General features: G+C 39.5%; 4 protein-coding genes across 4 annotated transcripts; 1 reads left to right on the top strand and 3 right to left on the bottom strand.

The window, feature by feature from the left end:
- Positions 1-719: 719 nt before the first annotated feature.
- eif3g (eukaryotic translation initiation factor 3, subunit G) lies at positions 720-4794 on the bottom strand. The gene is made up of 10 exons (XM_085352625.1): positions 4730-4794; positions 4601-4647; positions 3940-4028; positions 2755-2814; positions 2553-2657; positions 2244-2439; positions 2021-2131; positions 1326-1462; positions 899-1005; positions 720-813 (listed from the first exon to the last, which is right to left on the bottom strand). The coding sequence occupies exons 1-10, from the start codon at positions 4750-4752 to the stop codon at positions 798-800; spliced, it is 891 nt and encodes a 296-aa protein (XP_085208751.1). The 5' UTR covers positions 4753-4794; the 3' UTR covers positions 720-797.
- Positions 4795-6348: 1554 nt separating this feature from the next.
- p2ry11 (purinergic receptor P2Y11) lies at positions 6349-7266 on the bottom strand. Its single transcript, XM_085352624.1, has one exon. The coding sequence runs from the start codon at positions 7264-7266 to the stop codon at positions 6349-6351; it is 918 nt and encodes a 305-aa protein (XP_085208750.1).
- Positions 7267-8533: 1267 nt separating this feature from the next.
- Positions 8534-12540, bottom strand: ppan (peter pan homolog). Its single transcript, XM_085352623.1, has 12 exons — positions 12345-12540; positions 11880-12050; positions 11671-11772; positions 11347-11397; positions 10977-11147; positions 10682-10758; positions 10238-10345; positions 9996-10119; positions 9822-9900; positions 9487-9616; positions 9235-9392; positions 8534-9158 (listed from the first exon to the last, which is right to left on the bottom strand). The coding sequence occupies exons 1-12, from the start codon at positions 12357-12359 to the stop codon at positions 8773-8775; spliced, it is 1572 nt and encodes a 523-aa protein (XP_085208749.1). The 5' UTR covers positions 12360-12540; the 3' UTR covers positions 8534-8772.
- Positions 12541-15727: 3187 nt separating this feature from the next.
- Positions 15728-20637, top strand: angptl6 (angiopoietin-like 6). The gene is made up of 7 exons (XM_085352622.1): positions 15728-15977; positions 16515-16994; positions 17077-17214; positions 17323-17530; positions 18874-19067; positions 19988-20258; positions 20351-20637. The coding sequence occupies exons 2-7, from the start codon at positions 16530-16532 to the stop codon at positions 20533-20535; spliced, it is 1461 nt and encodes a 486-aa protein (XP_085208748.1). The 5' UTR covers positions 15728-15977; positions 16515-16529; the 3' UTR covers positions 20536-20637.
- Positions 20638-20713: the final 76 nt, after the last annotated feature.

The raw sequence follows: 20713 nt of genomic DNA, 5'->3' as shown, positions 1-20713 counted from the left end.
CGAGGACTGGTAAAGCTCAAATAGCATGTTTTGTTTTAGCAATTTGTATCCATACATTTTTTTTATGGAAACATGATTGTACTTATCGACTGTAACGTCTGTATTTTTTTCTTCTTTCGATGTTTTAGTGTTTTACTTTTTTGACACCATAATTAGTTAATAAGGCCTATCTTTTCAAATGCAGGCTTCATTTGTCAAGCTCACTGTGATTCACTGTGCAGTGCTAATATAAAGAAAAGTTGGGACAAAAATTGCATCAACATAAACCTTTCAAGTATTTGACCGCTTAAAATCCCTGTCAGTATTAGTATGTCCTCACTAATGCACGCTACAGTTTTTAGATATAATCTCCTGAAAACAAGATTAGTAACTTTTTGCAGCATTGCTCACTTGCCACATGTTGTCTTTTGTCAATTTATTTTTGATCTGAAATCCAGTTTTACAAGTGTGCACACATTAAATCAAAAATAAAGTTGATAATAAGTGTCATGATGGTCATTATCTCTGTCTAATCGTTTAGGTCTTGTAAAGCCAGCTAACACTTTTGCCAATTATGATTTTGTGAAGAGCTTCATTCCTCTTTTCTGTTCACGTCTCCAAATCAAGAAAATCAATGTAGTGTTTGTCTGATGTCGAAGACGTAAAGGTTTAATTCAGGATAAAGCCTAGACAGAAAATGCATTAAAGAAAAGAAATAATGACAAAGACATTTACAACTACTCTCTTTATTACGGTAACAGCCATATTTTACCATGACAATAAAATATGGAATCTTCCTGGGATTTACACTGAATTCCTCAGTTGTTTGACGGTCTGCAAAGAGAGTGAAATTTAGTCAGCGACAAGATTATACAACATTATGACAAGTACATTGACAAAACTGACAGACTGAACTTACTTGGCCCATTCAACATTGAGAATAAGATGATCATATCCAAATCCTGACACTCCTGCGATGGCTCTTGCTGCATCCTCCCGACGGTGGAAACTGATAAAGGCAAATCCCTGTTGGAAACAGGATGAGATTACTGAACCATGCTCAGTTTCAGTTCAATGTCAACAGTTTTTTAAAAAAGGAAAAGAAAACGCACCCACACTCAGCAGCTGATACTTAAAAAAATATATACAAAAACGACAATAATAAAGTCAAGCACTCAATTTTCACTTTCACTGGAACACTTGACGGACAACATGTTTGTGTATTTTCTTACGAACAGAAAACTAAACACTGTAGTCAATTTATCAGCTACACCGTCTTGGAAAGAGGTTTGTTAAGAAATTGTTGCTGACACTTTATTAAATCAAATGTTCGCTTTATAACTGACCTTCGACTGTCCCGTGTTCTTGTCCTTGGCCAAATAGATCCTTGAGATTGAGCCAAATGGTCTGAAGAGCTCCTGCAAGTCTGTCTCACGGGTGTCCTCAGACAGGTTGGTGACACGAATGGTAGCATTGTCATCAGCTGTCAAAAACAAACAGTGTTTCTATTGAACAATACTTGAGGCTGTGCAGGCAGTATCAACCATAATACCACTACCATTACACCATCCACTAGTTTCTAAAGATCTGTTTTGAAGCCCTGAAGTTTAGCATTTCCACTGTTGCTATCTCGGTTGCAAAAACTGGACGCAATTTGGGAGGCTGGGTGTGACTGTAACACTGCAAGCTCAGTGTAATGTATTTTTGACTGACAACTCATTAGCCATTGAGCATACAATTTCATCTTCCCTTTTGAAACATAGCATTACTAAGACTTCCAAAAAAGTGAAAAAAAATAAGTGAGAGCCCATAAACTAAGAAAGCCTTTCCCTCTAAACTTCTATAGGACTGGAAGTCTTTTTGAAACCCTGCATTTCTATCGCCATCTGGTGGCAACACAATAGAAAGCCACCAGATGGCTGCATTGCTGCACTGGCTTCATTTTTCTGACCTGGAAGTTACATCCATGTTTTATAATGCCTATGGCAATTTCTCAAAGAATAACGGGTGTGAATAGTATAAGCAGACAATGTGCACCCACCTCTGCGGTTAGGCTGCATGGACTCCCCTCTTCTGGTGCCTCCATCCCTCAGGCTCGGAGGAACATACTTCCCGGTCTTGCTCTGTGCAGGCTGTGCAGGCTCTGGCTCCGCTGGTGAAAGGAAAAGCATGCAACATTAGTCATGATAACTTTAGGAACACCAAACCGCAACAGAACATCTGACAGCAAAAATTTGACTATATGAATGGTATGTTCATGATACCTGAACCAGCAGGCTTATCCTTGTCTCCAGTAGAAAGCCCGAGCTGTTCAGCCAGCTCCTTCTGCATTGGGCCCAGGGTGTCCTTGTACGGACAGCGTGTAGTCCAGTGATCACCTTTGCAAATACGACAAGACACGATCTTCTGTCCTTTCAGTTTGTTCATCGGATCTTCATCCTGGTCTTGGGCATTTAAGTCCTACAAAATGAAAAAGATACATCAAGTAAAAAGGCAAAGCTACACCATAGTTAACTTTTTTTTTTATTAGAACAGTAAACAAAAGCAGCAACACAAAAAAGCAAGACTCTCACCTCTTTGCTGGAGATGAAAGTCATGAAGACATCATCACTGACGGTAGTGGTGGCAACATTAGGACCTGGTGCATCATACTCAGAGTTACCAAATTTCTTCCAGTTCTGAAATGAGTGCGGGATAATGTTTGACACAGAGTTTACTATTTTGCTCATGGATAAAGTGGAAAAAGGTTTACTTTTATTTAATTTAAAGACAGACCTTTCTTCTGGCAACAGCTTTTGAGGCTTTCCTTGTCTCAATCTTAAAGGTTCGCACAATCTAGAGGACAAAGAAACAAAATCAACAACATATAAATCAATATTAATATTAATTAATAATATTACAAACAAGTTTCTTTGTATACAGCAAGTGCAAATATTTAAGAAGGTTATGTTAAAAGGACTGGTTCTCATTTAGCAGTCATCTACTCTATTCAGGCTTTATGCAACATGTCTCATTCACCAATTAACAAAAGCATTTTTTCTACCTTGCTTTCTATCTAACATTAACACTTCAATGAAAGCATCAGGTTCAGTGTCTCGCCCAAGTATAGTTTGGCATGCAGACTGGAGCAGCAAGGAACCGAACAACCAACCTTCCAGTTAGTAGATGACCTGCTTTACCGCAGCCACCCTGAACTAATGCGCCTCTAATAAAATCTATACAAATCTTGAAAAATGCAGTCTTACTCGAAGCTTTCAGATGAAACTATGACCTCTAGAGGGCATCTGGTATCAATAAAAGAAATATTAAAAACCATTTAATGACTACATCTGTAACTTTGCTGTATAACATGTCAATTGAGAAGTTTGTAAATTTAGAATCTAGTAGATGGAAAACAAGAATGGGTTTTACTCTGTATCTATGTTTTAAATGTGCCTGTAATTGCTTTTTAACATATATTACTCATAGCTTATGAAGTTCTAATGCTCAAAATAAATTGTACAACCCATCATGTGCCACAGGGTTTCAGAGGTGCAGCCCAGGGTTGACCATGGACACCACAGACTAAAGCCTGATAACCTTACACAATCGATGATAAACCTTATCACACTCCGTTACAGAACTGCAGTTATATCAGTAACAACCGTTTTTCCTGCACTTTTTTGTGCAGCCATTTTTTTCATGCTCCTCCAGAGCCCTGTTTTAGACTGCAATTACTACATGGGCGACACCCATGCTTAGCAAAGGATCAATGAGTGGGAGAAAAAACTACTTGTCCTACAGCACTACAGACAGTATCTATATCTCCTTAACAAAAGTAATGCAATCACTGCATCCATTCTTATAACTCTATTGGTCTACAAATGCAATGATAGATGCATTTTTAACCATTTAAATATAATGAAGATAAGACTTTGTATAATGAGTCTTGTAAAAACGACATAATAAACGTTTTATTACCTTGTACTTCTTTCCATCATCATCTATTTTATATTCCGTGACAGTTTTAATATTTCCTTTGATGGTCTCCTTGGGGGATGGCAGTGTGCCTGTGAAGAAAACATTCAGTTTAGTCCTTGAAACTGCTAGAAAAACGATTGTTTTTCACGCCCCGTTTCTGAAGAGCTTCGCTTCCCACGTATTCAATCAAACTCTCAATGAAAGCACCATCAAGGCTCATCTTTTGATCAAATATCCAGTTCTGAATTGGATTTCACACTCGGGTGTTCTTATTTGCAATAAGACACTTATTGACTTTTGATTACCCGTGGCGCTGAAACCCTACTTCTAACACAGCTGTGTTGCTAGCGTAGCCTGCTAGCTGATAGCTGCACTCATGTTAGTACTGAGAGACCCTGCTTACGTCACTGTTACAGGCCTCAGCATATATCGGTAACTCTTTTCATCAATAAATCGTCCATCCATGTCAGTCACACGAATATATCACTCCAGCTTTTGCATAATTAGACAACCCAAATGTCTCAGGTAAACACATTTTTAGCTCTACGTTTACGCCTAACAACCACGTGGAAGTGGAAACCGCCTAGCCGGCCTCCGTCTTGAGTCACTGGACTACAGCAGATGTGTTAGCATTAGCTAAAGCTGATAATAGGCTCTTTACCTTCATCTCCTTCCTCCTCAACTTGATCAGCCCAGCTGGGCTTGGAGCTGAAAGACAGATGCGAAAATGCCACGTTATTTTGAGCTCAATAAAGACTTCACAGTATGAAATGAAACAAACAGAACTTACTCGTCGTATTCACTCGACGGCATCCTCACTGCTAGCTTCACTTTAGGACCGGAGCAGTATGAGTCGAGCGGCGTCGCTACTGTACGCACTTCCTACCACTTCACAATAAAAGTATAGTGTAATCCCTTTTTTTTTTTGCTTCAAAATAAGAGCGCAGAACTCATTGTCTAAAACCAAACCAAATTAAACATCGGGGTTGATAATAATCTGGAAAATTCTACGCAAATGTAAAATTAAGTTTTTAACAGAAAGCAATATCTGAGATCTTAGGGGTTTAAAAACAAACAAACAAAGACACGAACATGCAATTTACATGAACATGAAATTTAATTTAAAAAGTTTTTTTAAGAGCAACAATAACAACGATTTTTATTTTTCAATTCGACCAACTACATTTTTAAAGGGACTTCTACTACACAAAACTAGATTAGTGAAAATTAAATAATATTCTGGATTCTTTCAAACCTTCCTCGCATGTTTGATAGTGGAAAAGAAGCACATTCAAGAGCAAATTTTGGGGCATTAGAAAACCTTTATTTCTAGCAGTATTCTTCAAAGCACTGTTGGTCTGCATTCAAGTCAAGGAACATAAGGTATTTCTGGAGATTGCACCTTTACAAATCTTTTGGACAGAGGTTGCACCACTGCAGCCTGTCTCACTCAAGTGGTAGATGTCTGTAGATGATGGTCGGTCAACTTTAGAAGCTGGCATGTTGACTTGATTTAACATGTTGTCAATTGTAGTAAAGCATTTTAAAAGAAGTTGGTTTCTTGTCCAATTGGGTGCAGTCTCTCCTGCAGACAACCGAAAATTCTGAGATGCATAGGTCAAAGAAATGTTAGATCTGCTCAAGGGCCAGATGCATATCTCAGGCGAGGTGTCAGGACTGATCATTTGCCATACACAGCTTGATTTTTTCAGACCCATCACTTCTTCTTTTGTTCTGCACTTGTTCAGTTTCCTTAGATTTTTTGAAGGACACACTGCACTTGACTAATATCCCGTTGGGAATCATGTTGTTGATGCAAAAAATATTTTATTTATCTTTGGGAATTTTCATAGATTCAACTAAAGTACTTTGAATAAGTTAAAATATTTTTCTGACAAGCTGCTAGCAACAAAAAATTAAAAGATACATTTAAAAATTGGTTCTTTGCTATGTTGTCTGTTATTTGTAGACACAACTCGGGTTCATCCTTTGCCATAGAGGACTTTGTTAATGCTTGAATGATTCATATGTCAGTATAAAATGGTTAAACAAACAAACAAACACAAAAACAAAACGTTTTTCAGGTGATGTGATCAGATGCAAGGACTGGACTGAAAATTTGTGAAACCATAGAGAACTATTGCTCAGGAGCACTTAAAAATATAAGAAAGGCTGGCTCCTTGCAAACAAAATGAAAAGAAATAACTGATTCAGTATAATTTTTATTGCTGAACTAGGCCAACAGGAAATTAACCAAAAGAAACACAATGAAAGTGTTTTAGAAAAGTCATAATAGAGACTAGTAACACTTTGAAATAAGATAGCTACAAGAAAGTCAAGCAAGTGCTATATGCATTGCATTGCATGTGTTAGACTGTACACAAAAACCACAACAAGAGCAACAGCTCATCACCCCCCGATGTTGTCTTCTGAGCTTTTTCCACAACATGCTACTCTCATACTGTCAAACACAGCCATGTAAAGGACCGGATGGATACACATGTTCACAGTTGCCAGTCCCTTTGACACTTGGTACATATCATAGATCCAACAGACAGTGTTGTCCGGATGCAATAATCTTAGATGCAAGTGATAAATCTGAAAGAAATGATAAGGCACGAAAGAAATGGCATACAGCACAAGCACTGATGCGACTAACAGGGCGACTTTGCGTTTCTCAAGAGGGGTTATGTTAACATTCTTCCAAACTACCCAAATCACCACACAGTAAGAAGTGAAAGTAACCAGGAAGGGAAACAGACACCCAAACATAGAGAGGAAAAATTTGTAAACATAGTGAGGGTGTTCAGTCTCGTTGCAGAAGGACACGCACTGAATTTTGTTATTAGACCCATCTGAGCAAACAGATGCAAATTTCAACACCGGACTGGAAATGACTCCAACGATGACCCATATGACTATACTGGTGACCTTGGCGTGGCCAGGCGTTATATAGGAGCGGGTGAAAAATGGACAAGCGAGGGCCACGCATCGATTCACGCTTATCGCCATGATGAAGAAGATGCTCACATATAAGTTGCATGTGAAAAGAAACTTTTCCAGCTTGCACACAGCGTCGCCGAACATCCAGTGCTTGTCCTTTGAGTAGTAGACGATTAACAACGGCAGGGTGAGGACGTACAGCAGGTCGCTGATGGCTAAGTTGCATGACAGAACAACACCGGTGTGCCAGTTTCTTCTCTCTTTGACGACCAGCAGCCACAGGGCGAACAGATTTCCAGCCAGAGCCACGACAAACTCAACTCCATACACCACAGGCAGGGCGCCTGTTTGAAACTTCTCACATTTAGAGAAGTTAGACAGCATGCTTTTAATTTGCTTTTAGGTACACTGTTAGAACTGTCCAAGCCCTGCAAATCAAAGTATATTAATGCATTAAATTTCATTATCTAATAAAACAACAATTATTCTGGCACAAATTTATATTTTTGTAGAAAAGGAAGTTATTGAAGCTATTTATAGAAACCGCTTTTCACTATCTAAAAGTTTAAAAGTGTTACAGCTAAAACAGAGATTATATTTAGTAATGAATTCTTTTTTTCTCTTACCGAAAGGGTGACGAATAGTGCGTTATGACTTGAAAGTTAAGTCCTGCGTGATAGATAGGAAAAATATGAAACACTTCTCAAGTACCATTCTTATCTCTGTCGGTGATAGAAGTGAGCGAGAAGCGGAACGCACGCATGAGCATAGAAGCAACTTCCTCATACCCTTTGTCTTTATTTCACAACTAGAAGAAGGAAAAGCACGACGCCAACGTCAAGCATCTGTAATAGTCACAGGACAGATTAGGTATGTTGTAGCAAAGCTTCCATCCACATTTGTTTTGTTTTTTAATCTTTCCCTTCATCTGCCATTAGTCTAAATTTGGGAGGATCATTTATACATATATATATTCACATTATAACAAATGTAATCTATTCCATATCACATAGAGTAAAAACAAAAAGTCAATTGCTGACCAGGAATTTTAAAAAACTAGCCAACATCGTCCTTTTGTGGTGCTGGGCCAACATGCACTGAGGGAGCTGCTTTGCTTATTATTACTTGTTTGGCTATGATTGGCAATATACTACTTCCCTTTTTCTTATCCTCAATGCAACTCTCGATTTCACATCAATATTTGTAGGTGTCAAATGTTCAGAACTGTACATGAAAGCTTAGAAAATGTGTCATAGCAGTTATTAAATATAGTAAAAAGGACTATTAAAGGTCAAGTTCATTTTTATGATCCTTAAACACTTGAATCTTCATTTATCATACTTAAACATCTTTTTCTCAGATACTTTATTTTCAGAAAGATCAACATATTTTGCTTTCAATAATGTGTCAAAAACAATAGGTGACATGAACTTTTCATTAAAAGTCTTAATATTTCATTTCATTTTAAACTGGTATCAAAAGGTGCTCATGTAATGCGGTTATTTTTCATTTAGCTTTCCCTCATCTGTAACAGTGTTTCCATGACATCATGCTCGGACAGCAACTCAGGAAGAGATACTAATAGTTGCTGGCTGCTTTCTTCCAACTTTGTATCTCTTTGCAGTTACTTAAAGTTTAGTAAAACAAAAGATCGATTAAAAAGAGACAAACTGGGAGTCAATTTATTTACAGAACAAATACAGTTTGAAATTCAAAGATCTTTGCATAACAGAAAGAGGTCGGTTTTCTGGTGACAAATATAAATGCTAACAGGAAACTCTCACAGGCGTCACTTGCAGATAAAGCATTCACCAGTTAAATAACTTTTCCACGTTTCCTGTTGGAAACAGAAAATTTCTCCAAGTCCAGTTTAAAAGGAAGTACTGAAGGTCAGCCTTTTCCCTTCCTCTGTTTGAAGCCTTGCTTTCTTCCTCCTGCACTCTTATTAAAGCCCATTTTGCCTTTCTGACTTTTAGACTTGAATGGTCTGTCCCCATTTCTCCTTTTCCCACCAAATCTATCCTGCTCTCCAGCTCTCTTTTCTCCAAAAGCCTTTCCTGTAGGCTTCATTTTCTTCCCAAATGATTTTTCCCCATCCCTGGATTTCTTCCATCCTTCTTTCTGTTGTTTTTTCCCTGTTTGGTTTCTATGCTGTCCTCCTGGTGATTTGGAACCTCTGTCTTTTAAAGATTGACCAGGGGACAACTTCCTCTTCTTGGCAGGTCCATGAGATTTTTCTGAACTCCTCCTCTTCTTCTTTCCACTCGGAAACATGCCTACATGGAAAACATCTGTTAATACTTAAAAAGACCCCAGTGAACTAAAAGTGTTAAGTAAATGAGCTACAGTCACCTTCTTCTGGCTCCTCTCCTACGGCCTGTCTGTAGTACTCTGCCTCGTCATCAGACTCAGCATCAGCTCCCTGACCGTCCTGAGCCCCTGGATCCTCCACCTCACTGTCCTCTTCAGCTTCGGCACGTTTCTTCTTAATGCCTTCCAGGCTCTTTTTCCTGTGAGAAAGAAATGGAGACACAGTTTGTCATAAACCGCATCAAAAAATGGATACAAAAAAAGGAAAGTCAAAACATTTGAAAGCCAAATTACCTGTGCTCTTCTTTTTTCTCTGTCTTCTGAGCGATGTTCTGCTCCTGCTTTTTCCGGCGTTCCTCCTTTTCTTTTATCTTTGCCTCCTTCCTCTTCAGGATCTCCTGGATTTCTTCCTCCGTCTTGGAGACTACAAGGATTGTACAAATAATTCCTGGTTAAGAACAGTTTTTGCCAGCTTCCAAACGATAAATAAAATTCTGCAAGTTCAGGGTGTATCAGTAAGCGTTTACTTTTTTTTTTTTTAGAGAGAAATCATAGAATTCATACAGTTTTTTTCATCATGTACACCCCTGCGTATGCTAAAGAAAAAATTAGGAAAAGGATGCGCTTACTCATGGAGTGATATATGACGTTCCCCTCGCCCATCCCTTCTTGAATCTTCATTAACCGCAGAGTCATGCGAGGACCAATCTGAGAACAGCACAATGAAATTTTCAGCACCACTCAAACACTATTTAGGGAAAAAAAAAATAAAAAAAATAAATCAACTTTGTGCGCGTACGCACTTCGGTCAAGCGGACGGCACTCTGCTGGGACGCCATGTTGCCTCTTCCAGAGTAGACCTGTGGAAGTTCGGTAACGTTGTGCTCCTCATCTTGCTCAGCTTCACTTTCTGAGAGGTTTGCCCCCCTGAGAATGGTTACAAAGAACATTTCATTAGACAAAACTCCAGCTCACCAACGGCTACAAATCCGAGCCCCTTTTAATCCTCGAGGCTACAGCAATTGTACCTGAAAAAGAACCTTACTTCATCAGCAGCTCACTGATATCCTCAAACTTGTTCATATCAGGGAACCTCTCCTGCATCAGCTTCTTGACTCCACGGCTCACTCCCACAGGGACAACCTTGAGGCTGCTGCAGGGTGGGAACAACATATTGGTCAATTTCAATGTGTAATCAGTAAACAGAGTAAAAACAAACAAACAAATGTTTTTATCCTGTGGGGGCTCATCAGTGCGTTTACTTTGGACATAGATCACTGAACAGTCAAGTCAAGGTCTGTCATCATCTGAGCCCGAATTTCACAGGATTGTTGTTGAATGTAGGTTTAAGTAACTGGAACTAGTTTCGTGTACGTTCCTTAACAGCGCATCATCTGTGATGTGTGCGCAGATGTATAGATTCAAAAGCGTTGTGACCTGATGTTTATAAGCAACTTAAAATGATAAAGAATAGCCAATTTTTACTTACTAATGCCGGAATTCAATTTCCTCTGATTCGGAATTGTAGCTTAACAGGACACACCTCTTGATGGTGTTGAGGCTTATCTAAAACATAAGAAACAGAACGAAACATTCCTCTTGAGTGGAAGTCAGGGTTAGGCAATCACAAAGCTGAATGGATCAACAGAGAGATCAGAAAGCGTTTACTTTTGATAAATCTTCACATAAACTCAGAAGACTATACTTTCATCATATCAATGAGGTTTTAAACCTCGAGTCACCCAAGGAAAAAATATTGCAGTAGCTTTAGTGGTAAAACCCACCTTGTGCACATTTATGGAAGGAAACATGTTTTGGAACATGGTGGCCATAAGTTTGATATGCATGCCATCTTGTCCAAAGTTATTAAGGATGAGCAGCGGATGATACTTGAACTGCTCCTCGTGCATCCTGTGCTTCTTCAGAGATGAAACGACATCTTTGATAAGACAGTACTGGAAAAAAAACAAAACAAAAAAACAACTTTGTAAAAGTAAGGAATAGAACGATCAAGAAAGAAATCGCAACTTTGGTAGTTTGGGCACATCAGTGCGTTTACTTTGAAAAACATTTATTAATCACATTTTAAAATGTCATGAACCCATGACTCATTTGATTTAGTTTTATTTTGCATGCACAGTTTAAATTATTTACCTTGGTGACCTGGAAATGAAGCATGGGACCTTTGGGAAGACGAGCAACTCTCTGTAAGAAGAATGTTTGATTAGATTTATAACAGAGCCACAGATTTGACATACAGTTGCAAATGCATTTGTTTACAGTCTAATATAAGGATTCTCAACTTGATGTGACAGGAAGCCAGGTGCTTGCTAATATTAAACAATATAAAATGTAAAAATTAAAAAAGGTCTAATATTTCGCTATTTTCAAATGACTTAACTACTTTAGCTCTGACACCAAGCACATTTAGAGGTAAATTATAGGCCTCAGTCAATCAATACTCTAAGGTCATCTTACCATGTTGATACTGGTGGGCGTTTTGCTGAAGATGTTGAAGTGCGTCACTCCCAGTGGTCCTGCTATCGCAACAAAGTCTTTGAGCACATTCTTCTTCCTAACCTGTTTTTTTTTTTGGTAAAAAAGTAAAACGATTTCACGCACAGTCTGCAGAAATAAAATATGAATAAATCAATACAATAGTTGCCTAAAGAACTCAAAGAAGGGACCTTGAGAGAGACTGCGGTGTAGGGCTCCATGACTTTTCGGATATCGATAATGAGCTGACCCACGTTTTTTCCAACCTGGCCCCGGTGAAACACCAAAGTGTGGGGCACAGCCGAGTAAGTCTCCTCGGCCTCATGGTTGGCCTGTAATCGGTCTTTCTTCTGATTCCGGGTCTGTTGAGGGCGATAAACACATATTAGCAAAGGGGTCAATTACTGACTGTTGCTGGTCTCACGTTTAGCTTTAAGTTTAGTGAAAAGAAGGCTAACGTGAAAGGGTCTCACGACACAACTAGCTTTACAAACCACACACATTTTCATACTCATCGCTAACTACAACCCAACAGCGTTTCCATTTAATAAAAGTAACAGTTTGGTTTTTCGCAAACTAACAATGATTAAATAGCCTCTTTAATAGCAGCATTTCAATCCACATCGGCTAATTTTTTAGCACAGGCCGGTACTTACCTTTGATTTCCCCATAATTCAGCTCGAAACAGAGCGCAAGAGTGTAATGGGAACAAAAACACACTCACAAAAACTATCGCTATACTATACTTAAGCTACCAAGAACGATCAAGCTCATTTTTTGACGATATTAACCAACAGTTAGTCCAAACTGAAGTTAACGTGACGCCACCCACATGGCTCTACTCTGCTTTTCTAGTGTGTGTCACAGGCTAATAAGTCCGTATTTCTCGTGTCTTCGATAGTTCCTAGCCGGTGTACGCTACTTTGTTTTTTCCAATTGCAGTTCATCATAGTAACCGCTGGATGGCCGTAGACAGCTGAGACGGCTGCATCTCTTTGAAAGATGGTAATCGACCCCCTCCCTTTCTATGAATTTTGGAATAATAATAAAAGAAAAATAAAGTAACACAAGTAACATATTCTAATTCTATCTATTTAATTCAATATACATCTCAAAAAGTTGATTCTGTTCATCTGGACGTAGCGTTTTGTGTTTCATCGCTCATCCAAGTGACATCTTCAGTCTCAGCTGACTGCAGGTTTCCCCAAACCACTGAAGTGGGCTGGTTTCAGTCATTATGCAAATATACTGTTTATAAGATTTGGGGAAACCTGCAGTCAGCTGAGACTGAAGATGTCACGAGACGGCCTACCTGAAGGAGATTAGGAATCCGGAGAACTGGTGCCAGAGGAACAACCTCCTTCTAAACGTCAGTAAGACAAAGGAGCTGATAGTGGACTTCAGCACTAAGCAGGAGAGGAACTACCAGACCCCCGTCATCAACGAGTGCCCAGTGGAGAGAGTGGACAGCTTCAAATACCTCGGAGTTCACATCACGCAGGACCTGTCATGGTCCTGTCACATCAACACCGTGGTGAAAAAGGCCCGTCAGCGTCTCTACCACCTCAGACGCTTGAGAGACTTCCAACTGCCCTCCAAGGTGCTCAGGAACTTTTACTCGTGCACCATAGAGAGCATCCTGGCGGGAAACATCTTAACCTGGTTCGGGAACAGCACCATGCAGGACAGACGAGCTCTACAGAGGGTTGTGCGGTCAGCTGAGCGCACCATCCGCTCCGAGCTCCCTGACCTGCACTCAATCTACAGCAGGCGGTGCTGGACCAAGGCCAGGAAGATCGTGAAGGACCTCAGCCATCCCAACAACAGACTGTTCTCTCTGTTGAGGTCAGGAAAGCGATTCCGCTCCCTGAAGACCAACACAGAGAGACTGAGGAGGAGCTTCTTCCCGCAGGCGATACGGTCTCTCAATCACACCACCACACAGTACTGACCCACACATATGGTTCTTACACACACACTGGACTTTCTGGACATTATAGTGACCAGTGTTGTGCAAAAAAACAATGTGTGCAAAAACATTGTTTTTTTGCACAACACTGGTCACTATATTCTTCATTTCCGGTTAATACTTGTACAGCTGCTGTTATTGTGTATATATTTATTTATATTTAGATTTCTTCATACATTCTTATATAGTTCTATATTGTGTATTTTGTTGTACAGTTATTTTATTTTCAACTTTAATTTATATATTTTATCTTATTCCTTCCCAGTTAAATTTACCCTTCATTCTAATTTGTGTTGTACAGTTATTTCATTTTTAACCTTAATTTATATTTTATTCCTTCTTAGTTAAATTTACCCTTTTTAATTTTTCATATTTATTTCCTATCTTATTCATAGCCTTTTCCTTTTTTGTTTTCTTTAGGTCACAAGCAGTTATCCAAGCATTTCACTACATATCGTACTGTGTATGACTGTGTACGTGACAAATAAAATTTGAATTTGAATTTGAATTTGGATGAGTGATGAAACACAAAACGCTACGTCCAGATGAACAGAATCAACTTTTGGAGATTTACTTTCCTGGATGATTGAGAATGCATCAAGACGAAATTCAATATACACTCAATAAACAAGAACACAGTATTATGGAAAAGTCTTGAGCCACTCCTCATTTCTTTCTGCAATTTGCAAGGCCTCAAACTCACACACACTCACACACACACACACACACACACACACACACACACACACACACACACACACACACACACACACACAAAGAAAACGGCTATATTCATTATATTCATTCTATGGGCAAACATTGGCTTATTTGAAGTTCAACAGTTTAATTATACAATTTTTGATAGAAAACCAATACTCTAAATGTAGCATCATGACGTTAATGAGAGCGTAAAGTCTTTGTCTCTCTGACATAAGAAAAAAAAGTGTTTATTTGTTTTGGCAGTATAGAGAAAACCATAATGAAAAAAAATGTGTGATCAGAGCTTGGGTGTGACCCAGTGCAATACTGTAAGCTGATCTGAAAGTAGAAATAGAGACAGCGTTTTAGGTGTGGTTTCTGTTCACACTTTGACCTCAGCACTGTGTGACTGTGACTATCTTTACTGTTTTTCAGTATTGCTGATTTTCCCATAAAGATGATGCAGTAGCAAAGAACTATCTCAGAGCCACTGCTGTCATGTAAAAGGCAACTCAGACCATCACAACTTATTATTATTATAACAAAGTGCATAATCTGCTGCAATTAACCCACTAGACTGAGTGATGCTGGAGGACCAATATATATGTATGTATGTATGTATGTATGTATGTATGTATGTATGTATGTATATATATATATATATACATACATACATATATACATATATATTGGTCCTCCAGCATCACTCAGTCTAGTGGGTTAATTTATGAAAATCATAAAAAGCTGATGAGTGTGAAGCTTTACTTTTCACAGAATGTGATGGGACCCAGAATTTCCCGAACAAGCACCTGCAGCAGTATAAAGAGCTGTAATGGCATTTAGAGCAGCAGACCAATCCACTTTTAATTTGAGAGTCACCGTCTTGGCAACAAAACAGACTCACTGAATAAGCATGGTTACATACAGGACGAAACCTTTACATACAGGATACAACCATTTTTGAAGCGCCACTGCAGTCACAAAGAAGGCTGAAGTACAGGTGCAGCCTTTATTCTAGTCTTTGTGGCATAAAGAGGCAACAGTCTTTTCCTAGACTGGTATCATTACTATCACTTCACTACATTCCCAGCACTGTCTGTTTGTTGAAGTCACACTAGAGAATATGAGTCCCAATATAAGGCCCTAATGCTGCAGTGGTCTTTTTTATGCTTTCATAAAATTAGGCCACAGAAAACAAGCCAAATGTGCATCAGAAAAAAGAGGCAATGTATTTCAAAAATAATCATGCCACACTGATAAGGTGCTACAGCAGGATAGAGTTGACAGCAGGGTTGTGGGTTAATGACAGAGGGAGGAGACACCCTAGATTCCTGCACCCAGCTAAACAACCAGTTCTGGGAGGCAGGAGTTTGTAATTAGTTGTCTGCCTGAGACAGAAACTCTAGAGACAAAGCAGCAGTTGTGTAGTTATCAGTCTTTTTGTTTTCTGCCATCAGTTTTAGTTCAACATTTTATTAAGATCATTAACAGCTTTTGATTTAGAGGAAGATTTTTTTTTTGATATCACTGTTTATGTCTTAACATTTGATGTCTACTTTTCTGCGATTTTGTCCTGGGAGCTGCAACAAAAACACCAAAAACTGTCTAACCAGCTGGCACAGTAAGTTATGCATGGTCACAATGTTTAATTATATCTACTTTCAGGTAGACTTGAATACACTTGCGCTGTTTATAGCTACATTAATCTTCACATAGTTAAATCATTATGGTGCATGTTTTTTTTTATCATCTCTGACAGAAGAAATTGTCTCATTCTTACCCACAGCAACTGAGAAAGCTACATAACACAATGCGATGGGTCTCATGTTGTTGTTTTGTGGAAGAGCTGTACATCTGTGTTGGTCTGTTTGCCTTGGTTACGGTGTTGACCATGGCTGTTGTATCTGGGTGTGGAGCTTACTGTACTGTTGACCCTGAGATGGAGAAGTGTTGATTCTGACTGGTTTGTGTTGACCTTTGTCCCTTCTGTGTTGACCTGCTAAACTCAAGAAAATGCGCATACTCTGTCTTTGTAAGGAAACATCTGGTGAAAAGTCAAGATTCACCAGATACTTATTTACTAACATGCAAAGTGTATGTCTGTGTATTAAAGTGCTAATTACCTGATGAGAAACTATTGCTTTTTGTGTGTCCTCAGGATTGTTACAGATTCATGGAGAAGGCACTGACAGTAGTTCTGCCTCTTTTTCTTACACTTTGTGTGAACGTGCCAGAAGTTGGCGGACAGAAGGAGGGATCCCAGGATGACAACAAAGGTTCATCACGTTCTTCAGAAACAAAAACAGGCCGGTGCTCTTACACCTTCATAGTGCCTCAGCAGAAATTGACTGGGGCGCTGTGTCTGAACACGCAGCCTGCTCCTACCAACCATTCAGAAGTGTCAGCCTTATGGGCAGAGCTCAAACGACAGCAGGAACTACTAGAGAAGCTAAGAAGCCAACTGGAGCAGGAAGGGGCCCTTGCCATTGAAGTAAGGGCCTTGCGCAAAGAGAGCAGCAGTATGAATTCTCGCATCAGCCAGCTCTATGCTCAGCTGCTACATGAAGTTATAAACAAGAAAGATCAGGCCTTGGAGCAGCAAAAGGTGGAGAACCTTCTGCTAAATGCGACAGCACAGGTGAGTCTAGAGCAGCGGAACTAGATGTTATACTCATCATTGTCAAATGTATCCTTATGCTGTGAATGGTTGGACATCTCAGGCACTGCAGGTGTCCAGGGATTACAGGGAGCTGGAGAAGAAATATGGAGCCCTCACCTCTATGATGAGTTCACACAACCAGTTTATTGCCCGTTTGGAGAAGAAGTGCCAGTGCAGGGACTCTGCCCAGTCCCCTCAGGTAGGGGCAAAAAAACAAATCTTACATCTGCCTATTTATACAAGATTTATAAAAAAGGACTCAGAATATTTTTTGGATTGTTTTTTTTTTTTTTTTTTGTCTGAACAGGTCGTTACTGAACCACCCAAAAGCCAGTCAAATGTGCATCTGAATTACAGTTCTGAAACCAACCAAATGACCAATGATGTTCAACGGGACCAAAGTGCTCTCCCATTAGAGCAAGCTCAAACAGGGGGAGGTCCTTTCCATCCCCCCACTACCACCAGCAGTCCTACAGACCCTTCCTTCTTTAGCTTTCCTGTCACAAAAACTCCAGGTAGGTCAATATGCAAGCTTGTTTCCAAAAAAGTTTGAATGCTGTGTTAGATGTAAATAAAACTCGGAGTAATTCTTCACTTCAACACAATATTAAACATGAATTCTACTGAATATAGTTCAAAGAAAACACATCAAATGTGGGAAAAATGTTTATGTTGGCACAGGGTCATGTTTACCCCACATTACATCTCTCCTTGAGTTAACAACGCCATATTTGGGAATTGATGAGACCAACTGCTGTAGGTCTAAAAAAGGTTTTCCCAGCATTAATTGTGCCTCCACAGATATGCAAGTCACCCATGCTATGACAGATAGTGGTCTTTTAACCATGCACTGATAACAAACCAGATGGTTCCTCTCTTCTTCTGTGTCGAGGGTACAACACCCATATCAAACACAATTTCTGTTTTCACTGAAATAATCTTGGCCCAGAAAGGAAGTGAACCTTCCTGCGTGTAATGTAGTAGTGAATGTGTGTGTGTGTGACTGTATCAATGAAGCTTGATGGTTGAGCGCTCTGTCATCGTAGAAAGCACTTACTTTATGCATCTTGACAAATCTTTCTATCGTTTTATTTACATTTTGAACAACATCTCGGCTTCTTCAAAGATGGAGTTGAAAACATGGTTTATAGTAGCACCTGATTAGAGTTATTTGGTGTTTATATATATGTCTATCTCCTGTCAGATTTATTTAACTGCTTAGATAAGCACTAGTGGCTGTTGGAGTCAGTGACCTGCTATTATCTGTCCACCCTGGGAACCTCAGCTTCTGAAAACAGCAGCTCTTGTCACAGCACAAAACACTTTCTAATGAAGACATGCACAGAACAGTTTTTGAACTTTTTATAACACTTCCCTTTTGAACTTGCAATTACAAACCAGAGAATATGAGCTGCAGAACCCAAAAGGATGAAACATCTGTGTAACTCAACACTTCCTCCAGTGTGTAATGAGAAAGAGAGAGAGAGTTCAAGTCATGACAGACCATTAGGGCTTATCACTTGGTGTGGGAGTCTCTCTTCTTTGTATACATTGTTGTTTGTGCACATTCCTGTGTCTATCTTACCAGTGTGGCATGAGACACTGAATATGTGCTGGAAGAGAAATAATAAGATCTGTGATTTTCCTGATGTCCAAACTGAATTTCAAAACCCTCTGTTAGAAGCTTCCTGTTGGGTTTTCCAGTGTCCTATATTTTTTTTAAAGCCATAAAAGACCTCTAAAGATATCTTCCATGTTCGTACTTAATACTAAAAAATGTTATATGTTGTAATATTACATCACTATAATTGCATGTTGCTTTTATTAGTCACCTTGCTTGTATTTTCCCTTCACTCAGGGCCATGGCGGGACTGTCAGCATGTGTTGGAATCAGGTGAAACTACCAGTGGGATCTATTTGCTCCGGCCGCAGAGTTCCAACCGACTCCTGCAGGCCTGGTGTGAACAGAGTCAAGCTCAGGGAGGGTGGACGGTCATCCAGAGGAGACAAGATGGGTCAATCAACTTCTTTAGAGACTGGGAACAGTATAAGGTATAAGTCTGAAACTAGCAATTTAATTAAACACAATCAAGTATTTCATTGTGAACCTAAGAGTGTTACAAATACAAATTTACTTCCACTTAAAAATCACTTAAAACCTATGTTGTTTTAAAAAAAATGCACATAAAGAATATCATCAAATTAAAATCAGTAACAGCTGCAAAACTTTAAAGCCAAAATGAAAAACTCTAGATAAAATGTCTGGGATCATTTTGAAATAAATGAAGTCTCACTGTCTCTCAGGCTTAAAAGAGAAGAACTTTGCATCTTTACATTCGTCTAATAAAATTAGTGAGTAAATACCAGCTTTATAATAAGTGAGTGAGCAGTGATCTTAACTAAACAAATGAAACTCAAACTCTTCCGAACTGGATGCAACAGAAATGAAACATGACAAAGGCTACACTCATTTTACTTATCCATCCATCTTCTTGCACTTATCCAATTCAGGGTTGCGGGGGAGCTGGAGCCTATCTCAGATGTCATAGGATGAGAGACATACAACCATTCACACACATTCACATCTATGGGCAATTTTAAATCAGTTAACCTAACCTCACTGACTGCATGTCTTTGGACTCTGGGTGGAACCTGGAGTTCCCAGAGAACATGCAAACTCCACATAGAAAGGCCCCAGATTGAACCCAGGCCCGTCTTGATCATGAGGCAACAGTGCAACGCTAATTAGTATTAATAAGGAGAAAGGGCTTGATATTATCAATAGATAAAAAGTAATAAGTGAAAACATACCACAAACTTGATTAAAACAGATCCTGGAGGTGTGCACGTATGCTCTTAAGAGCTAATAAATCTACTAGACATCGCTTACTCTGGAGATCTGCTGTCTAAGTGTTGCCATGATGAATTTGTGCAACTTAGAGTGATTAAACCTGGTTAATCATGTTTTACAGCAAGGCTTTGGGAACCTAGATGGAGAGTACTGGCTTGGTCTGGAAAACCTGTACTGGTTGACCAAACAGGCTCAGTATAAGTTGCGGGTGGCCCTGGAAGACTGGCGTGGCCGGCAGGTGTTTGCTGAGTATGACAGCTTCTATGTGGAACCAGAGAGCGACTGGTATCGACTGCGGTTGGGACTATATCACGGCAATGCAGGGGACTCCCTCTCCTGGCACAGCAACAAGGCCTTTACCACTTTGGATCGAGACAAAGACAGCTATGGCGGTCTGCTCTTCCCCTGGTCCTACCTGATTGCTATCTGCTGTATAGTGACATTTCCCTTTTAACATCTTCATTTTCTTCTGTTGTGTCATCAGGTAACTGTGCTCATTATCAGAAGGGAGGCTGGTGGTATCACATGTGTGCCCACTCCAATCTGAATGGTGTGTGGTATCGTGGTGGACACTATCGAAGCCGGTACCAGGATGGCGTTTACTGGGCAGAGTTCCATGGAGGATCGTACTCCCTTAAACGGGTTTGCATGATGATCAAACCCAAATAACAAGGTTATCTTATGGACATGTGCAAAGGAAAGACATGTGGATGATCTTCACATATGTGCAGAAAGAATAAAACAAACTCTATTTGTAACTCTACGTTTAATAAAAAGGATATTTTAAAATTAACCTAGTCTGTGACATGTGCATGAAATGAATAACCGGATGATGACTAATATTGAC

This window comes from Diplotaxodon limnothrissa, linkage group LG4 (assembly GCF_057381915.1).
Source record: "Diplotaxodon limnothrissa isolate DT_005_m linkage group LG4, D_limnothrissa_male_GT1.1, whole genome shotgun sequence".
NCBI lineage: Eukaryota > Metazoa > Chordata > Actinopteri > Cichliformes > Cichlidae > Diplotaxodon > Diplotaxodon limnothrissa.
This window is presented reverse-complemented; position numbering and strand designations above follow the sequence as displayed.

Coding starts and splice junctions, on each gene's coding strand:
- eif3g (XM_085352625.1), bottom strand. CDS start 4,752: ATGCCGTCGAGTGAATACGACGA. Junction 1,463..2,020: donor CATGCAGCCTAACCGCAGAG/GTGGGTGCACAT, acceptor TGTTTTTGACAG/CTGATGACAATGCTACCATT. Junction 1,006..1,325: donor AGAACACGGGACAGTCGAAG/GTCAGTTATAAA, acceptor TGTTTCCAACAG/GGATTTGCCTTTATCAGTTT.
- p2ry11 (XM_085352624.1), bottom strand. CDS start 7,266: ATGCTGTCTAACTTCTCTAAATGTGAGAAGTTTCAAACAGGCGCCCTG.
- ppan (XM_085352623.1), bottom strand. Junction 11,773..11,879: donor ACACCGCAGTCTCTCTCAAG/GTCCCTTCTTTG, acceptor AAAAAAAAACAG/GTTAGGAAGAAGAATGTGCT. Junction 10,120..10,237: donor ATCAGTGAGCTGCTGATGAA/GTAAGGTTCTTT, acceptor AACCATTCTCAG/GGGGGCAAACCTCTCAGAAA.
- angptl6 (XM_085352622.1), top strand. CDS start 16,530: ATGGAGAAGGCACTGACAGTAGTTCTGCCTCTTTTTCTTACACTTTGT. Junction 19,068..19,987: donor GAGACTGGGAACAGTATAAG/GTATAAGTCTGA, acceptor CATGTTTTACAG/CAAGGCTTTGGGAACCTAGA. Junction 20,259..20,350: donor AGACAAAGACAGCTATGGCG/GTCTGCTCTTCC, acceptor TTGTGTCATCAG/GTAACTGTGCTCATTATCAG.